The 19,102-nt window shown below is 39.2% G+C and overlaps 1 protein-coding gene across 4 annotated transcripts in view; it reads left to right on the plus strand.

The window, feature by feature from the left end:
• Positions 1–19,102, plus strand: part of Usp32 (ubiquitin specific peptidase 32) — a 148,454-nt gene that overhangs the window by 104,533 nt on the left and 24,819 nt on the right. For all 4 annotated transcript variants that reach the window (XM_048446738.3, XM_048446739.3, XM_085695605.2 and 1 more), the window contains 5 exons: positions 878–1,052; positions 1,491–1,642; positions 5,552–5,663; positions 8,589–8,800; positions 14,937–15,121. In XM_048446738.3, the coding sequence (XP_048302695.2) occupies positions 878–1,052; positions 1,491–1,642; positions 5,552–5,663; positions 8,589–8,800; positions 14,937–15,121 (836 nt within the window). The remainder of the gene's footprint in view (positions 1–877; positions 1,053–1,490; positions 1,643–5,551; positions 5,664–8,588; positions 8,801–14,936; positions 15,122–19,102) is intronic.

Genomic DNA, 19,102 nt, shown 5'->3' on the forward strand with positions numbered 1-19,102 from the left:
AAAATATTTGTGCCACTATTGCATGAATGGGTATATGTTTTTTTTAAGATTTATTTATTATGTAAACAACATTCTGCCTCCATTTATCCCCACACACCAGAAGAGGGCTCCAGATCTCATTACAGATGGTTGTGAGCCACCATGTGGTTGCTGGGAATTGAACTCAGGACCTCTGGAAGAGCAGACAGTGCTCTTAACCACTGAGCCATCTCTCCAGCCCCTGAATGGGTATATCTTGCAGGCAAGTCACTATTATAGTTCGCAGGGTTCATAGCTGAGTAAGATTGATGATTCCTTTTCTCTTCCTGTAGTGTGTTTAGTGCTTTTCGGTCAGTAAAAGTGAAGCTTATAGTTAAGAACCAGCTCAATTTCTCCATGTTCAATGACAAAAGTATGTGGTATATTCAGCAATAAAATCTTATGGTCAGGTTGTATAGAGTAACAAAGAGCAGTGGCTCTGTTTGGGAAAGTCTATAGGATCTCTTTGGCCAACAATTCAAAATGATGTAACCCATTCCTGGATCTACAGGTTTTATTTGGTAGTATATGGTGTGTAGTGGGTCTCTTTATGTAGCCCTGAATGTCCTAGAACTTGCTGTGTTGACCAGACTGGTCTCAAACTTACAGAGATCTGCTTGCTCTGCCTCCAGAGTGCCAGAATTAAAGATGTACACCAGCCATGCCTTCCTTGGTTTTAAGTTTCTTATAAAGCAGTAAATAGGATGTTCTGACCACAGTTATATGTGGCACCATTTAAATTTGAATAAGAGTATATTCTGTGGTTATTTAAATCCAATATACTTAACCAGTAATTTTAGATTGTGTTGAAAGGTTTATCTTTTAAATTTGAAAATTAAAATTTGTTTTTCCTTAATAGGCCTGGGACAACCATCTAAGGAGAAATAGATCAATCGTTGTGGATTTGTTTCATGGTCAACTAAGATCCCAAGTCAAATGCAAGACATGTGGACATATAAGTGTCCGATTTGACCCTTTCAATTTTTTGTCTTTACCACTTCCAATGGACAGTTATATGCATTTAGAAATAACAGGTAGGTCACAGAGTTCTGAAAAACCAGTTCATTTTCTTTATTTTCCATCCTGAATTTATGGTCATTTGTTTGCAATGAGTTCTCATAAATATGAGTAGTCAACATTATAATCAAACACTCCACATTAAAACACAATTTCATGTTCCAGAGGTATAGAGCATGGGCCTGTTTTTGAGCTCATTGATTCTTTTCTTAATTCCAGTCATAGCAGAAACTCTGAAAAGCTTGTAAAACCAATCAGACTTCTTTATAGGATGAATATTAAAAAATTCTTGATTTTAGTCAGTATTATTCCTAAGTTTTACTTTAGCATTTACAAAAAAAAAATTCTAGGCTAAAATATTTGCTATTTGCAAGTCAGATATATCTGTTGTGGTTTGTAAGACTTTTATTGTAACCTGGATTTTACTAATAAAAAGTTTTTGTTTTATTTACTAGTAATTAAATTAGATGGTACTACCCCAATACGATATGGACTAAGACTGAATATGGATGAAAAGTACACAGGTTTGAAAAAGCAGCTGAGTGATCTCTGTGGACTTAAATCAGAACAAATCCTTCTTGCAGAAGTAAATAGTTCCAACATAAAGGTAATATTAGTTGTTCTTTCTAGGAAATATGACTCTATTCTTCAAAGATAGGTTTCTCAGTGATTTCAGTTATTATATTAATGTCTTACTGTTATATTGCTGAGCTACCATAGTCTACATCACCCTCAGCACCACTATCTTCTAAGCTCCTACTTGAATGACCCATTAAATCCTGCTTAAAGCATTCAACTGCTTTCCTAATCCAAAGTTCACATTCTGCCAACAAACAGCGTGGTAGGCCCATCACAGCAATACCCCACTCCTGGTACCAGCTTCTGTCTTAGTAAGTGTGTTGCTGTGAAGCAACACCATAGCCAAGGCATCTCTTATAAAGAAAGCGTTGAATTGAAGCTTATTTGCAGTTTTAGAGGGTTAGTCCACGATCATCATAGCAGGAAGCAGGGTGGCACACAAGCAGATATGTTGCTGGAGAAGTTCTACATCTTGATCAGCAGGCAGCAGGAAGAAAGAATGACAGTGGGCCTGACTTGGGCTATTAAAACAAAAAACTCACCCCCAGTGACACACTTCTTCCAAGGCCACACCTCCTAATTCTTACCAAGTAATACCACTCCTTAATGACTAAATGTTGCAGGGAGACTGCTCGTTGGTTCCTAGCTGCTCAGCCCCTGAAATAATCACACAGAAACTATATTAATTAAATCACTGCTTAACCCTTTAGCTCTAGCTTCTTATTGGCTAAGTCTTACATATTAAATTAACCCATTTCTATTATTCTGTATATCCCTACAAGTCTGTGGCTTACTGAGTAAAGTTCTGGCATCTGTCTCTGGCAGGGCTACATGGCTTCTCTTTGACTCCACCTTCCTTCTCTCGGCATTCAGTTTAGTTTTCCCCACCTAGTTCTGTTCTACCCTGTCAGACCAAGCCAGTTTCTTTATTAACCAATAGTACAGGTCTGCCCAAGAAAGTCACTTTCTTCTGTATCCTGCAGAATGTATGACAGTCTCGTTCATGAAGCAGGAACCTGAAAGGACAGTCTCACCTTTAGGGCAAGTTCAGCAGTCATTTCTCTGTGGGTCCTGCATATCCAGTTCACACAGCATACTATCAAGCAGTCTAGGCAAGAAGAGTTTCTTGCCCAAGTGGCTAGCAAACTCCATAAGGAGCCTCTTCAATGCCCATCTTCCTCTTGAAGTAATTGGTGCTGCCAGGAGATGTGTCTCATGTCATGAAAAGTCCTAAGTTTAAATGTTTTAAATGCCATATTCTGTAGTCTTTGAAAGGTTTTAAGAATGCCTATCCATCTGAAATATATATCTGTCCATCTAGAAAATCTAATATGACTACAAGCTTGACTATTATAGATGACTCTCTATTAACCTATACTTAATTATATATTACATTAATGAGCTGCACAATCACAATACTTTAATTAAGAGCAGAAATATATATATATATACAGTATAGCAAAATTGACCTTAAATTTGTACCAATAAACCAAGATCCATACCAATGCAAATTATTCATATCTATATCATATCCCCCTTTAAATGTAAACAAACATTTATAAACTATATTTGGGAATATGGACATAGTTTTCTCCAAACTGCTTCTTGCTGTTTATTGGGTGAAGTAATTTTTTTGAGGGGTGTTCAAGGTGACCTTTCAGGGGGTCTTGGTCCATCAAACCATATTATTCTGAAAATAATCCACAGGTTCTCATCCTCTGTGGAAACAAAAGAACCTCTTTTCCAAAGCAACATATCCTTAGACGCAAATTCTGAAGTCAAGATTTATAATATACAAACTGATTTAGCTTAGCAGCACATACAGTGAAATATCTCTCTGTACTTAGATCCTTCACAGTCAAAAAATTTAAAGAAGGGGTCGGGCAGTGATAGTACACGCCTTTAATCCCAGCACTTGGGAAGCAGAAGCAGACGAATCAGAGTTCGAGGCCAGCCTGGTCTACAAGAGCTAATTCCAGTACAGGTTCCAAAGCTACAGAGAAGCCCTGTCTTGAAAAAAAATTAAAGAAAACACAATAATATATATAATCCAGACAACTGTTTATATTATTTTTTCTCCCTCTCCCAAGCCTACATAGATTTATCCAACACTGTGACCCATTTAGAGGATGGGGGGGGGCTTGGCATTTTTTAAAATTTGTTTATATTTTTTATTGATATTTATTGAGCTCTGCATTTTTCTCTGCTCTCCTCCCTGCCTCTCCCCTCCCCCCTTCGATCCTCCTCCAAAGTCCCCATGCTCCCAATTTACTCAGGAGATCTTGTCTCATTTAGAGGTCTGTTATGTCTGAATCTGTCTTCTTCTTCTTCTTCTTCTTCTTCTTCTTCTTCTTCTTCTTCTTCTTCTTCTTCTTCTTCTTCTTCTTCTTCTTCTTCTCCTTCTCCTCCTCCCCCTCCTCCTCTTCCTCCTCCTCCTCCTCCTCTTCCTTCTCCTCCTCTTTCTTCTTCTTCTTCTTCTTTCTTCTTCTTCTTCTTCTTCTTCTTCTTCTTCTTCTTCTTCTTCTTCTTCTTCTTCTTCTTCTTCTTCTTTCTTCTTCTTCTTCTTCTTCTTCTTCTTCTTCTTCTTTTCTTCTTTTTGTTTTTGTTTTTGTTTTTGTTTTTGCTTTTCGAGACAGGGTTTCTCTGTAGCTTTTGGAACCTGTCCTGGAACTAGCTCTTGTAGACCAGGCTGGACTTGAACTCACAGAGATCTGCCTGCCTCTGCCTCTGCCTCCTGAGTGCTGGGATTAAAGGCGTGCACCACCACCACCTGGCCAGGAGCGCTTCTTAAAATGCTAAGCACTTCTTAAAAAGTTAAGCAGCTGCATTGCTAGGTCAAATACGGCACTGACTGCTTGCCCCACCCAATCCAACATGGCGGAGGAGGTCTATTTACCACCTCTGCATACCATCCACATTGCCCCATTTCCAGGTATACAGCGGATCTATGTTGCGCCATTAAGCAGGTTGTAGCACTCTGCTCACAAAACCCCATTTAAATGCTCCATAGCTGGACCTCCAGAGTCATAGTTTACACTGGTAGCATGGTCCAGAAAGATGACATTTTAAAACCGTGGCTTTTTTTCTGCTACCACTGAATCAGGAAAACCTCTCTTAAAGGAGCCATGCCTCTGCTTGCTTCTAGCAAACAGAGCCCACCCAAGAAAATGCCACTACCAAACCATACTTAACTCTGTTCTTTTGTGTCTCGGATCCTTTTTTAAGCTGTCTCAGGTTTTTAAGTGGATTTAGTTGGCCACGTTGACATGCCAGTTTGTTGAAAGTGGGGCCGCGTGTTTGTTTTCTGACCACCCAGACTCCGGAAATAATCACACAGAAACTATATTATTTGCAATACTGTTTGGCCAATAGCTTAAGCATATTTCTGGCTAACTCTTACATCTTAATTTAACCCATTTCCATTAATCTGTGCATCACCACGAGGTCGTGGCTTATCAGCAAAGTTTCAGCCTGTTTGTCTCCGCGGAGGCTCCATGACTTCTCCCTGACTTCACCTTCTTCCTCCCAGCATTCAGTTTAGTTTTCCCTGCCTAACTAAGTTCTACCTTGCTATAGGTCCGAAGCAGTTTCTTTATTCATTAATGGTATTCGCAGCATACAGAGGGGAATCTCACATCAACTAAACATTTAAATATATAAGCCTAAGGGGACCATTCTTATTTAAACCACCACACTTAAATAATCAAGGGACATACAAAACAAGAAAAACACACAAATGAACCTTTAATCCCAGAAGAGGTAGAAGCAGGCAGATCTCTGTGAGCTCAAGGTCATCTTTGTCTTACAAGATGAGTTCCCGGACAGCCAGACAAAACTACGTAGTGAAACCCTGTCTTAAAAAAAATAAAATGGCTCTACATCGCAGATAATTTTTCTATTTTATTTAAAACCTGTTTTTTCTTTTTTCTTTTTGTAGAACTTCCCTCAGGACAACCAAAAAGTTCGACTGTCAGTGAGTGGATTTTTGTGTGCATTTGAAATTCCTGTTCTTGCATCTCCAGTCTCAGCATGTAGTCCAATACAAACAGGTAACCTAGACCTCCTTTTCAGGATCTCAGTGTTAAACTTTGGTGTAGGGCCATCAGAATAGCTCAGCTTGATAAAGGGACTTGCATTGTTCTAAGCCTGATGATCTGACATGGTGGAAGAAGAGAACTTACTCCTGCAAATTGTTCTCTGACTTCCACATGCATGCTGAAACATGTGCTTGCACACACATATGTGTACACACACATAAATGTAATAAGATTTGGTCTAAGAGTTTTTTATATATATAGTTTGTTTTGTTTTCTGAGACAGTCAAGGCTACACAAAGAAGCCCTGACTGTCCTGGAATTCTCTTTGTAGACCAGGCTGAACTTGAATCACAGAGATCTGAGTGCTGGGATTAAAATCACAACAGAAACCTTTGACTGGAGCTTTTTGTTATACCAAAAAGAATTTACTGTTTTTATTACGCTATACATTTTTTTCCTCTCCCCTCCCTTCCTCTCCTGTCCCCTAAAAAATTCTTTGGGCCCAGCAGAAAACTTTGACTGGAGATTTTTGTAAGAATTCTAATAATCATTTAACTCAGATTTTTCTTGATGAGGTATCTAAAATTCAGAACCAGTAAATAAACAAGCTAAGTAATTCTTAGTTCATAAGCATACCATTAACATGCATAACCTGTTATCTTTTCATAATGGTAAGATGGTATGCAAAGAACATACATACTACATGCCTGTGTCATGAATTCCCCAGAAACCACCAAGAGTCTGAGTTCATATGCAAAAGGAAAGAGCCATTAATTCCAAGCTTGAGCCTGTGCTCTCCATCCTCTCCAACACAGTGGCTGGATCAGGGAGACCACTGAGCTCAGCTATGGCAGGATTTTTAAGGAGTAAAGGATGGGGAGTAAAGGATTCAGCTGGGGGTTGAACTCCTGAGTGAGGTGACAAAAGTCTTATCAAACAGGGATTGGTACCTGTGTTGCTGCAAGGAATAGCTTACCTATGTACAAGTTAGGAGCTATTCCTAATGTTCTGGAGCATTTAATACTTGTCTCAGTTCTGCTCTGTGGCTTTTCCTGGTTATTGTATTGCTGAAGCCTAGTGTCAGTATTGTTAGCTTGCAACCTGTCATGACTGCACTGATGTTAAGTTAGGCCTTTTCAACTACCAGAAAATAGACACAATAATTTTAGTAAATAGGAATTTGTCTGGTTATTACACAGACTTTAATATGGTTGGACACTTAGTCTTTTGGGCTTCATATACTTTGTCCTTTTAGTGAGGCACAAAGTATTTAATCTAAGATCTTAGACATGGTAGGACAGTGCTATACTTCTTGGTAGCATGTTGTGTAAGAGTATTTTTCTGAGGAGTTGCTACATACACATGTCTACTAACTCCAAAAAGTAAAACCATGAGATCAAAAGTAATGACTGCACCAAAGTCCAATTTGGTGAACCAATGGGCTTGGATTGGAGCTACTAACAGGGGTAGGTGAGGGATTACTAACAGGAGTATAGATGAGGGGTTACTAATAGGAGTATAGGAGAGGGATTACTAACAGGAGTATAGGAGAGGGATTATTAACAGGAGTATAGGAGAGGGATTATTAACAGGAGTATAGGTGAAGGTTACTAACAAGAGTATAGGAGAGGGATTACTAACAGGAGTATAGGTGAAGATTACTAACAGGAGTATAGGAGAGGGATTACTAACAGGACTATAGGTGAGGGATTACTAACGGGTATAGATGAGGGATTACTTATAGGAGTATAGAGAGAGAGATTACTTACAGGGGTATAGGAGAGAGATTACTAACAGGAACAGAGATGACTCAAAAAAGCTGTTGCATCACCAAGGAACCCTCCCTAACTCTAGTGAAGACTCAAGAAATCTGTATCCCTGGAGCACTCTGCACAGCTTGAGGCAGCTCCCACAGTCTGAGAAATCTCTACCTAGCAGTTTAACTAGCTGTTCTCAGTCTCCTTCCTCACACTTATTTACTTTATCTATAAGACAGAGGCCTTCAAGAATCTTGCAATTTTCCACTTTGTCAGATGTGTGACTTTTTGTTGATTGCCTGATCTCTTGAGCCTCCCCCTTTCCTCTTGGGAAAATATTTCAGTTGGGAGGAAAAATGATATACAAAATAGCCCTTGGTTTTTGACACAGTTTTGCACTGTGTATCTCAGATTTGACCTGATCTCACTGTTTAATCCTAGACATCCTCGAACTCACGATCCTCCTACCTCTGACTTCCAAGTGCTGCAAGTACAAGTGTAAGCAATTATTCCCAGGGATTCTTCCTTGACAAATTACTATTAGGTTAATTCTCCTACTATAACGGATTTCATAGGAAGTGAAGCTCCTAACTGTATTTAATAGTTATGCTGATGGTGAGTTAATAGATGATCTCATGTTCTTTATTTAGAATGTCACTATTTGGTGGGACTTTGCATTGATGGAAACTAGCATCTCTGTACTCCAGTATAGTATCCATCACTGGCATGGGCTATTGAGCTCTTGAAATGTAGCTATTTAGACTAAGCCTTAGTCACTAAGGGTGCATTTTTATCTTTGTTTTCTTTTAAAAATTAACAATTGACTTAAGGTCACATTGAATAATAGACTATTTTGAGAATAATTTTAGAGAAGAGGAAAGAGAAAATGAGTGATAGAAACGTTTGTGTGCCACGTGATACTCATGGAACTGCTGCAGAAGCACTACGTAATAGTTACCACGTTTCTCTCCCTTGTCCTTTAGTCGTGAGTTACAAAACTAAATTCTAGGCTTTAAATTTACCATTAAATTTAGAATTGTTTCTTGGTCTATGAGTTGTCCCTGTCCTGAATTAGGAAAGTCTGCACTGTCAAGTGTTCAAAACACTCATAAAACTTGAGAAAAGAACAAAGATGATGGTGACACAAGGTTATGATATGTGCACATCTCTGAATTTATAGATTGCTCCTCTTCTCCATCTACAAATGGACTGTTCACCCTGACTACCAATGGGGATCTGCCTCGACCTATATTCATCCCCAATGGAATGCCAAATACAGTTGTGCCATGTGGAACTGAGAAGAACGTCACAAATGGAATGGTGAATGGTCATATGCCCCCTCTTTCTGATGATCCTGTTACAGGCTACATCATTGCAGTCCATCGAAAAATGGTTAGTTAAATGTTGGGCAAATTACTATTGGTCCTGCCAGCTATCTTTGGTAAAATGCAGCCATTTTGTCTTTTCCACATCCTTCTTAAATGTACTCTCATTATATCATATATGCTTATATGTTAGAACCAGGATTCCATGTCATATATGTCTGCCATTATATAAAATAATATTCCTTACTGAATGTTAAGAGGAGCAGAATGATAGGCAGGTTTTGCACACCTGTAATCCCAGCACTGGAGAGACTGAAATATTATCATTGTATGTTTTTTTGGAGGACACAAGAATGTTCTTTGACAAGTTTTTTTGTAATTCCTCCCTTGCTAAACTAGCTCCTTCCATTGAAAGCTTTTTATTTTTTTCCTAATTAAAAAAAAAGAGGGGGGAGGAACTTGGACTTCCTGCAGGGCAGGAGGCCCTGACTGCTCTTGGGACTGGAGAGGGAGGAGGGGAGAGAGTGGGGGGAGTGGGAGGGTATTGGGAGGAGGGAAGGAACTTGGACTTCCCACGGGGCAGGAAGCCCTGACTGCTCTTAGGACTGGAGAGGGAGGAGGAGAGGGAGTGGGGGGAATGGGAGGGTATTGGGAGGAGGGGAGGAAGTGGAAATTTTTTATAGATAAATGAATAAATAAATAATAATAATAAATGGGGGTGGGACTGGAGAGATGATTCATTGGTTAAAAGCACTGGCAGTTCATGACCTATTTTAACTCTAGTTTCAGGAGACCCAGTGTCCTCTTTGGGCCTCCATGGGTACTGCATGCATGTGGTACACATAGACATGCAGGAAAAACATACATACACATAAAATAAAATAAAAAAAGGTGTGAAAGGAGGAGGTTAAGGAGATGGCTTGGAGGTTACAGAACTTGCAGGTTACAGGTTACAGGACAAGTTGGACTTTGGATTCCCAGAACCTGTGTAAATGCAGATGGGGGTCTTGGCCACTGGTCAAGCTAAACATTTCAGCTCAAAAGACAGACAGGAAATCCCCAGGGCAAACTGGCTAGCAAGACTAACTGTATTGCAAATTCCAGGTTTAATTAAGAGAACCTGCCTCAGTGAACAGGTTTAAGAATGATTGAGAATATTGGGCTATGGTGGTGCATGCCTTTAATCCCAGCATTTGAGAGACAGAGACAGGCAGGTCTACAGGGCTAGTTAGAGGATAGCCAAAGCTACATAGAGAAACCCTGTCTCAAAAAACACAAACAAAAAGAGAGTGATCAAGGATGACTTTCCAGCATCAACCTTGGGCCTGCACATGCACTCACATACATATGAAAAAAAAATTGAAAACTGATCCGTAAGTGATTGGGTCATAGTGGGGACTCAGAAAAAGAGAATGAACAGTAGGCTAGCAACTGAAGAGCCTGTATTGTGGTTCTAATCCTGCTACTAAATAGCCATTTGAGCCCTTTGAGCTTTGTTATCATCATTTTATAAAATAAAATAATTGGACTGGTGCATGCATTTAAATTCAGCACTCAGGAGGCAGATGCACATAGATATCTGTTACTGAGTTTGAGACCAGCCTGGTCTACATGGCACATTTCAGATCAGCCGTGACTAGAGACCTTGTCTCAAAAAAATAAAAATAAAATAAATACAAGAGTTGGGTTGATAGATAATTTCTTTTCTTGGTTTTTGGCGTTTCTTCTTCTTTTTTTTTTCTTTCCTTTTTTTATTGGCTTTGGTTTTTTGAGATGGTTTCTCTGTATAACAGCCCTGGCTGTTCTGGAACTCACTTTGTAGACTAGGCTGGTCTCAAACTCGCTGAAATCTTAGTGCTGGGATTAAAGGCATGTACCACCTCCACTGGGTGATAGGTAATTTCTCTTCCTTCCTTCCTTCCTTCCTTCCTTCCTTCCTTCCTTCCTTCCTTCCTTCCTTCCTTTCTTTCTTTCTTTCTTTCTTTCTTTTTGCATTTTATTCATTTGGTTTTTTGAGGCAGGGTTTCTCTGTAGCTTTGGGACCTGTCCTAGAACTAGCTCTGTAGCCCAGGCTGGCTTCAGACTCACAGAGATCCACCTGTCTCTGCCTCCCAGGTGCTAGGATTAAAGGCGTGCGCCACCACTGCCTGGCTTGATAGGGAATTCCTTAGAGCCACTAGTTATCCCTGCCACTGTTCATAGTTCACTCTGGGCTAGGGTATTATTTAGTCGTAGAGTATTTGCCTAGAGTGAAAAAGAACTAGTCCGGGTTTAATCTCTAGCACCAAGTTGGGTGGAGGAGAAAGAAGAAGAGAAATAATCAACCCAGGATCTCAAATTCTCATTATGTTTATTGGCTAAAAAGTACTGCCCTGCTCATATAAGAAGAAAATAAAAGTCATCGGTACATAGCTGTAATCTTAGCACTTAAGTTGCCGAAACAGGATGACCTTGAGTTCCAGGTCTACCGTAGTGTAGTAAGACTCTGTTAAAAAAAAAAAAAAAAAAAAAAAAAGGGCTGGAGAGATGGCTCAGCAGTTAAGAGCATTGCCTGCTCTTCCAAAGGTCCTGAGTTCAATTCCCAGCAACCACATGGTGGCTCACAACCATCTGAAATGAGATCTGACACACAGACAGAATATTGTATACATAATAAATAAATAAATATTTTTTTAAAATGACAGGAGCTGGAGAGAATGGCTCAGCAGTTAAAAGCACTGGCTGATCTTCCAGAGAACCAAGGTTCTATTCCCTGCTCCCACAGCAATAACTGTCTGTAACTTCTGTTCCAGGGAACTCAGTACCCTCATATAGACCTATATGCAGACAAAACACTAATAAACATAAAATAAAAATAAATTATATATTGTAAACGATGTTTGAAAGAAAATCAGAAAGGAAGAGAAAGTAAAAAGAAATGAGCTTTGTGAAGAAACAAATTAGTGTGCTTAACAAAATAAGTACATTGATTAATTCTATAACAAGAGAAAATGTAATTATAGGTAAGGTACTATGTTAATTTCCAAGGACTTCTGTAACAGATTAACTGTGACTTAATAGAAATTCCTTTACAGTCTAGAAACCAAAAGTCTGAACTCAAGATACCAACAGAGTTGTCCCTCCAAAGGGGGATTCTAGGGGATTCTCTCTCAGCTCCTTTCCCTTCTGGTCTGAGCATCCCTTAGCTTGTGGCTACATAACTGCATTTCCTGCCTGTTCATCTAAACTTTCCCTTCTGTCTCTGCCTTTCTCTTGCAAATATTCTTTCCACTTGGTTTCTTATGTCATGTGATTTCATATTAAAGACCTCCATCTTGGGGCTGGAGAGATGATTTAATCAGCAGTTAAACCGTGTTTGCTGTTCTTCCAAAAGACCAGAGTTTGGTGCTAGCACCCATGTCAGTGGCTCACAAGCTCTTGCAAATGTAACTGCAGGGTATTCAGTACCTGGCCTCTACTGGTAACTGAATATAGGTGGCATGCTTATACACACAAGTAAAAATCATATGAACTCTTTCTTTAAAATGAGTGAAAGAATTTAGGGAGGCAGGAAGACTCTTAATTACATTTGCCAAAGCTCTTTGCCCTGTAAGATTGAATTTACCAGTTACAGAATTTAGACATAAACAGATCTTGGTGGCAGATAATGCCCTAGTCACCTCTATAAATATTTTAATCTATCTCATTTTTAAAATTGTGTATTCAAAAACTCTTTTCAATACAAATAAGCTTTAGAAATCATAGAGGAGGCATCTATATAGAAAACAATACTGTTGGGAGTTTGTTTTTTTTAAAACAAAAATATTAGCACTGGAGAAATTGCTCAGTGATTAAGACTACCTGCCACTCTTCCAGAAGACCCAAGTTTAATTCCCAGCACCCAATTGACAATTCATAACTATCCAGATCTAGGATATGCAACCCCATCTTCTGGTACCAGGCACAAATGTGGTGCCCAGACATACTTGTAGGCAAAATACCCATAACATAGTATTTTGGAATTTTTAAGAACAAAGGGGCTGAAGTTAGATGGTAGTGGCACACACCTTTAATCCTGACACTTGGGAGGCAGGAGCATACAAAACTGGAGGCCTGCTTAAACTACAGAGCAATTTCAAGAACCAACTAGAGCTATATAGAGAAACTCTGTCTTGAAAAAGAAAACAAAACAAAAAAAAAGGGGGGGGGGGCTGGGTAGAGAGGTGACTCAATGGTTAAAAGAACTGACTGCTCTTCCAGAGGACCTGAGTTTGATTCATACCATCCCCATGATAGGTCACACTGCCTGCAATTCTAATCCCAAAGGATCTGATACCCTGTCTGACCTCTACAGTCACCAGGCCCACATGTGGTGCACACACATACATGCAGACAAAATACCCATACTAATTAATTAATTAATGGATAAATGAAATGTTAAACAACTTAAAATAATAAGATCAGTCAGATGGTTCCATGAATGAAGATGCTTGCCATGCAAGCCAAGTGACCTAGTTCATCTCAAAACCACAGAAATGTGGGAAGGACGGACCTTTCCACTTTTGACATGGCTGTTAAGAGCACATTTGTTAATTGACATGGCTGTTAAGAGCATATTTTGGGGGCTAGAGAGGTGACTCAGAGTTTAAGAGCACTGCTGCTCTTCCAGAGATTCTGAGGTGAAGTGAGGTCCTGTTATCCCTGGAGAGTGGGTTGGGACAGACCAAGCTTCCTGGGACTGCTAGGATATATCCTAGTGGGGCCCAGTCCTCTAGGTGACCAGTGGGACTACATTCCCCCACCAACAATGGTAGATATTTCCCTATTGGAAGAACTTAGTCTCAACTCCCATTGATTGCTAGAATGTATGTTCAATTGCCAGGAAGAGGGCAGACAGCCCAGAGGCAAGGCTTTTCATCACTCTGTGAGGTTCAAGAAGTAGAAGGGAAGAGAAAAGGGGTACATTTTGTTCCTGCAGAGGACCTGAGTTTATTTCCTAGCATACAAGGTGGCTAACAAGCACCTGTAACTTAAGCTTCAAGGTATCCCATGCCCTCTTGGGACTCCAAGAGGCACCTGTTCTCAGGTGCAGAAACACACATAGATAAATATACATTAAAAAAAATTTTGAAGTCATGAAAGTGGGGAGCTGAAGAGATGATTAGTGGTTAAGAGTGTATATTGCTCTTCCAGAGGACCTGAGTTCAATTTCCAATACCTATGCCAGACAGTGTGCAACTGCTTATAGCTCCTACTCTAGGAGATCTGACACCTTTGGCCTCTGGTCACCTACACATATGTGCTGTGTGCATGCACACAAACACACACAAACAACTCAGATGTTAAGTAATAAAAGTAAAAGGACAGATGCAGCTCTACAAAGTTGTCCTAAACTCTATGCACATACCATGGCACACCCCCACACAAGTATGTACACATACAATAGTAATTAAAAAGATAGGGGCTGGAGAGATGGCTCAGAGGTTAAGAACACTAGCTGCTTTTCCAGAGGATCCAGGTTCAATTCCCAGCACCCACACGGCAGTTCACAACTGTCTATAACTCCAGTTGCAGGGAATCTGACATCCTCACAGGCATGTATGCAGGCAATACACCAATGAACATAAAATAAAAAATAAATTTAAGTAAATAAATAAATAAAAAGATGAAATAATAGATCAAGTTCTTGGATTAAATGAGAATATTTAAAGATATCAGTTCTCTGCAAACTTACTCAGATATTTGATGCACAATCCCAATAAAAATGCTAAATCTGTCAGGCATTGGTGGTGCAAACTTTTAATCCCAGCGCTTGGTAGACAGAGACATAAGGATCTCTGTGAGTTTGAGGATAGCCTGATCTATAGAGCAAGTTCTGGGACAGGCCCCAAAGCTACAGAGAAACCCTGTCTCAACCCCCCCCCCAAAAGCTAAATATGTGTATGCATTCTTTTTCTAACTCTTTCCATTTTATTTTATGTATGGTATTTTGCCTGTATATATTCTTTACACTGTGTGCATGGAGTACTCAAAAAGGATGTCGTCACCCCAATGTGTGTGCATTCTTGTGTGTATATGACTTTATAAACCAATTCTGGCATTTGGAAAATAATTAGCCCAAAGAGGAGCTCAATAGATGGTAGTAACTAATTTGAAAATGAATATTAATACATGTTAATTGGCAGCCTTTCTTGTCAGCTCTCTTCTCTTGTTTGTACACGTAGATGAGGACAGAACTGTATTTCCTGTCATCTCAGAAGAATCGCCCCAGTCTCTTTGGAATGCCACTGATTGTTCCTTGTACTGTGCATACCCGGAAAAAAGATCTCTATGATGCAGTTTGGATTCAAGTATCTCGATTGGCCAGCCCTCTCCCACCTCAAGAAGCTAGTAACCATGCACAAGATTGGTAGGTTCTGAGGATAAGCCAAGTTCTGCTAATAACTTCTGTGAATGTATTGAGATATAGAAGATCTATTTTATATATCAACGAACTATCCTGGTATCTAATGATTTTTTTTAATGTTTGTTTGTTTTTCGAGACAGAGTTTCTCTGGTTAGTCCTGGCTGTCCTGAAACTCACTCTAGCCCAGGCTGGCCTCAAATTCACAGAGATCCACCTGCCACTGCCACCTTTTTTTTTCATTCATTACTCTTGCCTAAATCCCACCTAAAAATGCTTTAAGTAATGTCTTTGTCTTCTCTTGTTGCAAAAATCAAAAGTATGACTTCACCAGGAAATTTGTATCATCTCAGTCCTCTGAAATTTAGAATGGAAGTGTAAGTGTACATATCTAGATATGAACTCTGAAAAAGACTCATGCATAACAGGGTTCAGTTGGATTGTGTGCATACTGTGCTTTCTCAAAGGGAAGTAATTTCAAAAACCTAGGTAGAGATAACAAACATTTTTTTCTGTTTTCTTTGCGTGCCTTCTACTGTTCTATGATTATTGAGATTTTCTGTCATCTATGAAAGTTGACTTGCAGCTTGTTTTCTTGCAATTGTGGCAATGAAAAGTAACTTGTGATAACAGTAAAAAAAAGTTATGTTCCTTATGTTAGAGGGTCTTTTGGTGATTAAGATAAGAGGTAAGTCTTCAACCTGTAAATAATTCATAAGCAAATTAGCTAATGGATGTGTAGTTTTAGTAGAAGTGATATTTGGGTAGTATTAAATTTAAATTAAAAGACTACTGAGTAAGAACTTTCCCCTGGATTTGCTACTGAACTAGGTATGGATTTTGAGAAAAAAAAGAATAGGTTTCCAATATGAGCAGTGTTTGTGAATGATCATATTCTTTTGTGAAATGAGAAACTCGAGAAGGAACAGGTTTTGGTAAGAATTACAGGAATCAAGTTAAATTCAAGACACCTGTTGTGCATGTGGGACGTGAATTTGAATTTGAATGTCCTTTGCTGGAGATACAGGTGTCACCAACAAATAGATATTTAAAGTCCTAAGGTGAGAGACTATTACTTAAGAGAGTAAATGTTAGATAGAAAAATGTCCAAGACATAATTCCTAATGCATTTCAACATCAGAGGTTCAGAAAGGAAGGAAAAGAAGCAGCCAGTAATGTCTGACCAATTAAGACTGAATGATCACACACCTTTAATGCCAGCACTTGGGAAGCAGAGGCAAAATGATCTCTGTGATTTCCCTGGTCTACAGAATGAGTTTCAGGAAAACCAAGACTACACAGAGAAACCCTGTCACAAACAAACAGAAGGAATGAATGGTTAATCAAAAGAAAATAACCAAGGGGTTTGGAAGGAAGAGTAAGGAAAACTGTGGTTGGAATGTAAAATGAAATTGTAAAAAATAAATAGAATTTTTAAAATTATATTTTATTATTATAAATTATAAAAAGCAAAAGGAAATGATTGTTTAAAATCAGAGAGACTAAATAAGAAGAGGTGTTAACACTGCCCAATGTATTAATCCCACTGAATGAGAGTAAGAACCACTGACCCAAATTTTTTTAGTTAAATTATGCAAGCTTTATTTTCTGCCTGACAGAGCTATCTCCCTAAAGTGTGGCTAGAAAAAATAGCCTCTAACACAGGAGAAGATGGGGTTTATTTTAACCCCAAAAATGCAAGGCTAGGGAGTTTTTAAGGGTTGGGGGATTTCCAGAGGAATTTTGGTTATATAGAAATTTGGATGAACATTTCAAAATTATTTTGCAGAACATCTTATCAGGGCAGAGGTCCAAGGTATAAGGTGTAGAACATATCAAACTCCAGAAAATGGATCAAAACCTGGTCAAATTTGAGTTTTACATAAAATAGGAATGAACTTATCTTGATCTTGTAATAAAATAGCTTCTGATCTTAAGATGAAGTCAGGCTGGTCCATCGGCTGTGTAGTGAGGTGCTGCAGGCAGGCCTGCTTTTCATCCCGCCCGGCTCCTGCACAGCTAGCTTAGCCCCAGAAATAATAACACAGAAACTGTATTCATTTAAACACTGCCTGGCCCGTTGTCTCTAGAGAGTTAGTTACTGGCTAACTGTAACATCTTGATTAACCCATTTCTAATAATCTGTGTAGCACCACGAGGTGGTGGCTTACTGGGAAAGATTCAGCATGTCTGACCTGGTGGCTGGCTTCATGGCGTCTGCCTCATTGCCCTCTTCCCAGCATTCTGTTCTGTTTACTCCGCCTACCTAATTTTCTGTCCTATCAGAGGGCCAAGGCAGTCTCTTTATTAACCAGTGAAAATAACACATAACAGAAGGCCCACCTACATCACGCCTGCACTTCATAAAACAGTCTGTTGACCTTGTGAAGTCTGTGTTAATATAAATATTGACATGGAGGTAAGAGTAGGTTAAATAAAAAATATTCCAGATGTTAAAATTTAGATACCAAGGTGGTCTTTTAGAAATGAACTATTTACAATTAAAATTACTAAATGCCTCTGGTGTTCATCAAATAATTTAATGGCTCATAGTGGCCAAAAGGTTGAAACAACTCAAATGTCCATCAACAAATAATGTATGAACAAAATGTACTATATACAGTACAATATTACTCACTTCAAGAGTAAGCAACCTTTGATACGTGCTATGATGGATGAAGCTTGAAAACAATATACTAAATAAAATAAACCAGACACAACAGTGTAAGCAGAACTGATAAGATGGCTCAGCAGTATTGATGCTTGCTACAAAGCCTGACTGACAAGTTTGATCCTCAGGACACACATTGTAGAAAAATAGAACTGCCTTCCTCAAGTTGTCCTCCATATGTATGCTATGGCATGCATACACACATACTCATTAATAAGATGTAATAAAAATTGAAGGTTAAATACTGTATAATTTTGACTTTTTTTTCCTTTTCCTTATTGAGACAGGGTCTCATCATGTAGCTATGATTGTTCTCAAACTAGCTATATAGACCAAACTGGCCTCAAACTCAGAGATCTGTTGCTTCTGCTTCCCAAGTGCTGGGATTAAAGGCATGTGCTGCTATGACTGAGTGGTTTTGTGCTTCAGAAGTATATGTAAGAAAATACATAAAAACAGAAAATATGGAACTATGTTCTAGGGGAGCTGAAGAGGTTTAGCTACAAATACTTGTGATAACCAGATTTTAAAGGAAACATTTATTTTGCCTCATATTTCTGGGTTGGTCTTAGTTCATGATCATTGGCCTACTACTTTGTACCACCTGTGGCAAGATATATCTTTTTTGTTTGTTTTTTGAGACAAAGTTTCTCTGTAAAAGTCCTGGAAGTCCTGGAACTTGCTTTGTAGACAAGGCTGGCCTTTTATTCACTGAGAATTACCTGCCTCTGCCTCCTGAGTACTGGGATTAAAAGCATGCACCACCACTGCCTGACAGCAAGGTGTATCTTACTTGGGAGTGTTCAGTTGAACAACCTGCTTACTTCAAGGTGGCCATGAAACAGAAGGAAAGAAAGGACCAAGACCCCAATATCTATTCCAGGGACATATTCCCAGTGACCTAACTTATTCTGCTACATATTCCCAGTGACCTAACTTATTCTGCTAGACCCATACTCCTAAAGGCTCCTCTACCACTCAGTAGTACCACAGCCTGGGAACCAGGCCATCATTATGTGATCCATTAGGGGGCTTTGAACATCCCAGCTAAAACTAAGCCTAGTGACTCATTCCCATAATCCCACTTGCTCCCCAGGCTGAGGTAATAGGATAGCAATTTTAAGACATTCCTCTACTAAAGTGAATTTGCAGCTAGCCTAGACAACTTAATGTGATACCTTACCTCCAAGTGAAAAATGGAAGAAGGCCTAAGAATACAGCTCAGTGATCTAGTACCAGCCTAGCATGCAGAGCACCCTAGGTTTAATCCCAAAGTACTGAAGACTGTGTATCCAACTGTAACAAGGAAGGATAGG

Source organism: Myodes glareolus, chromosome 9, assembly GCF_982192425.1.
Source record: "Myodes glareolus chromosome 9, mMyoGla1.1, whole genome shotgun sequence".
In the NCBI taxonomy this organism is placed as follows: domain Eukaryota; kingdom Metazoa; phylum Chordata; class Mammalia; order Rodentia; family Cricetidae; genus Myodes; species Myodes glareolus.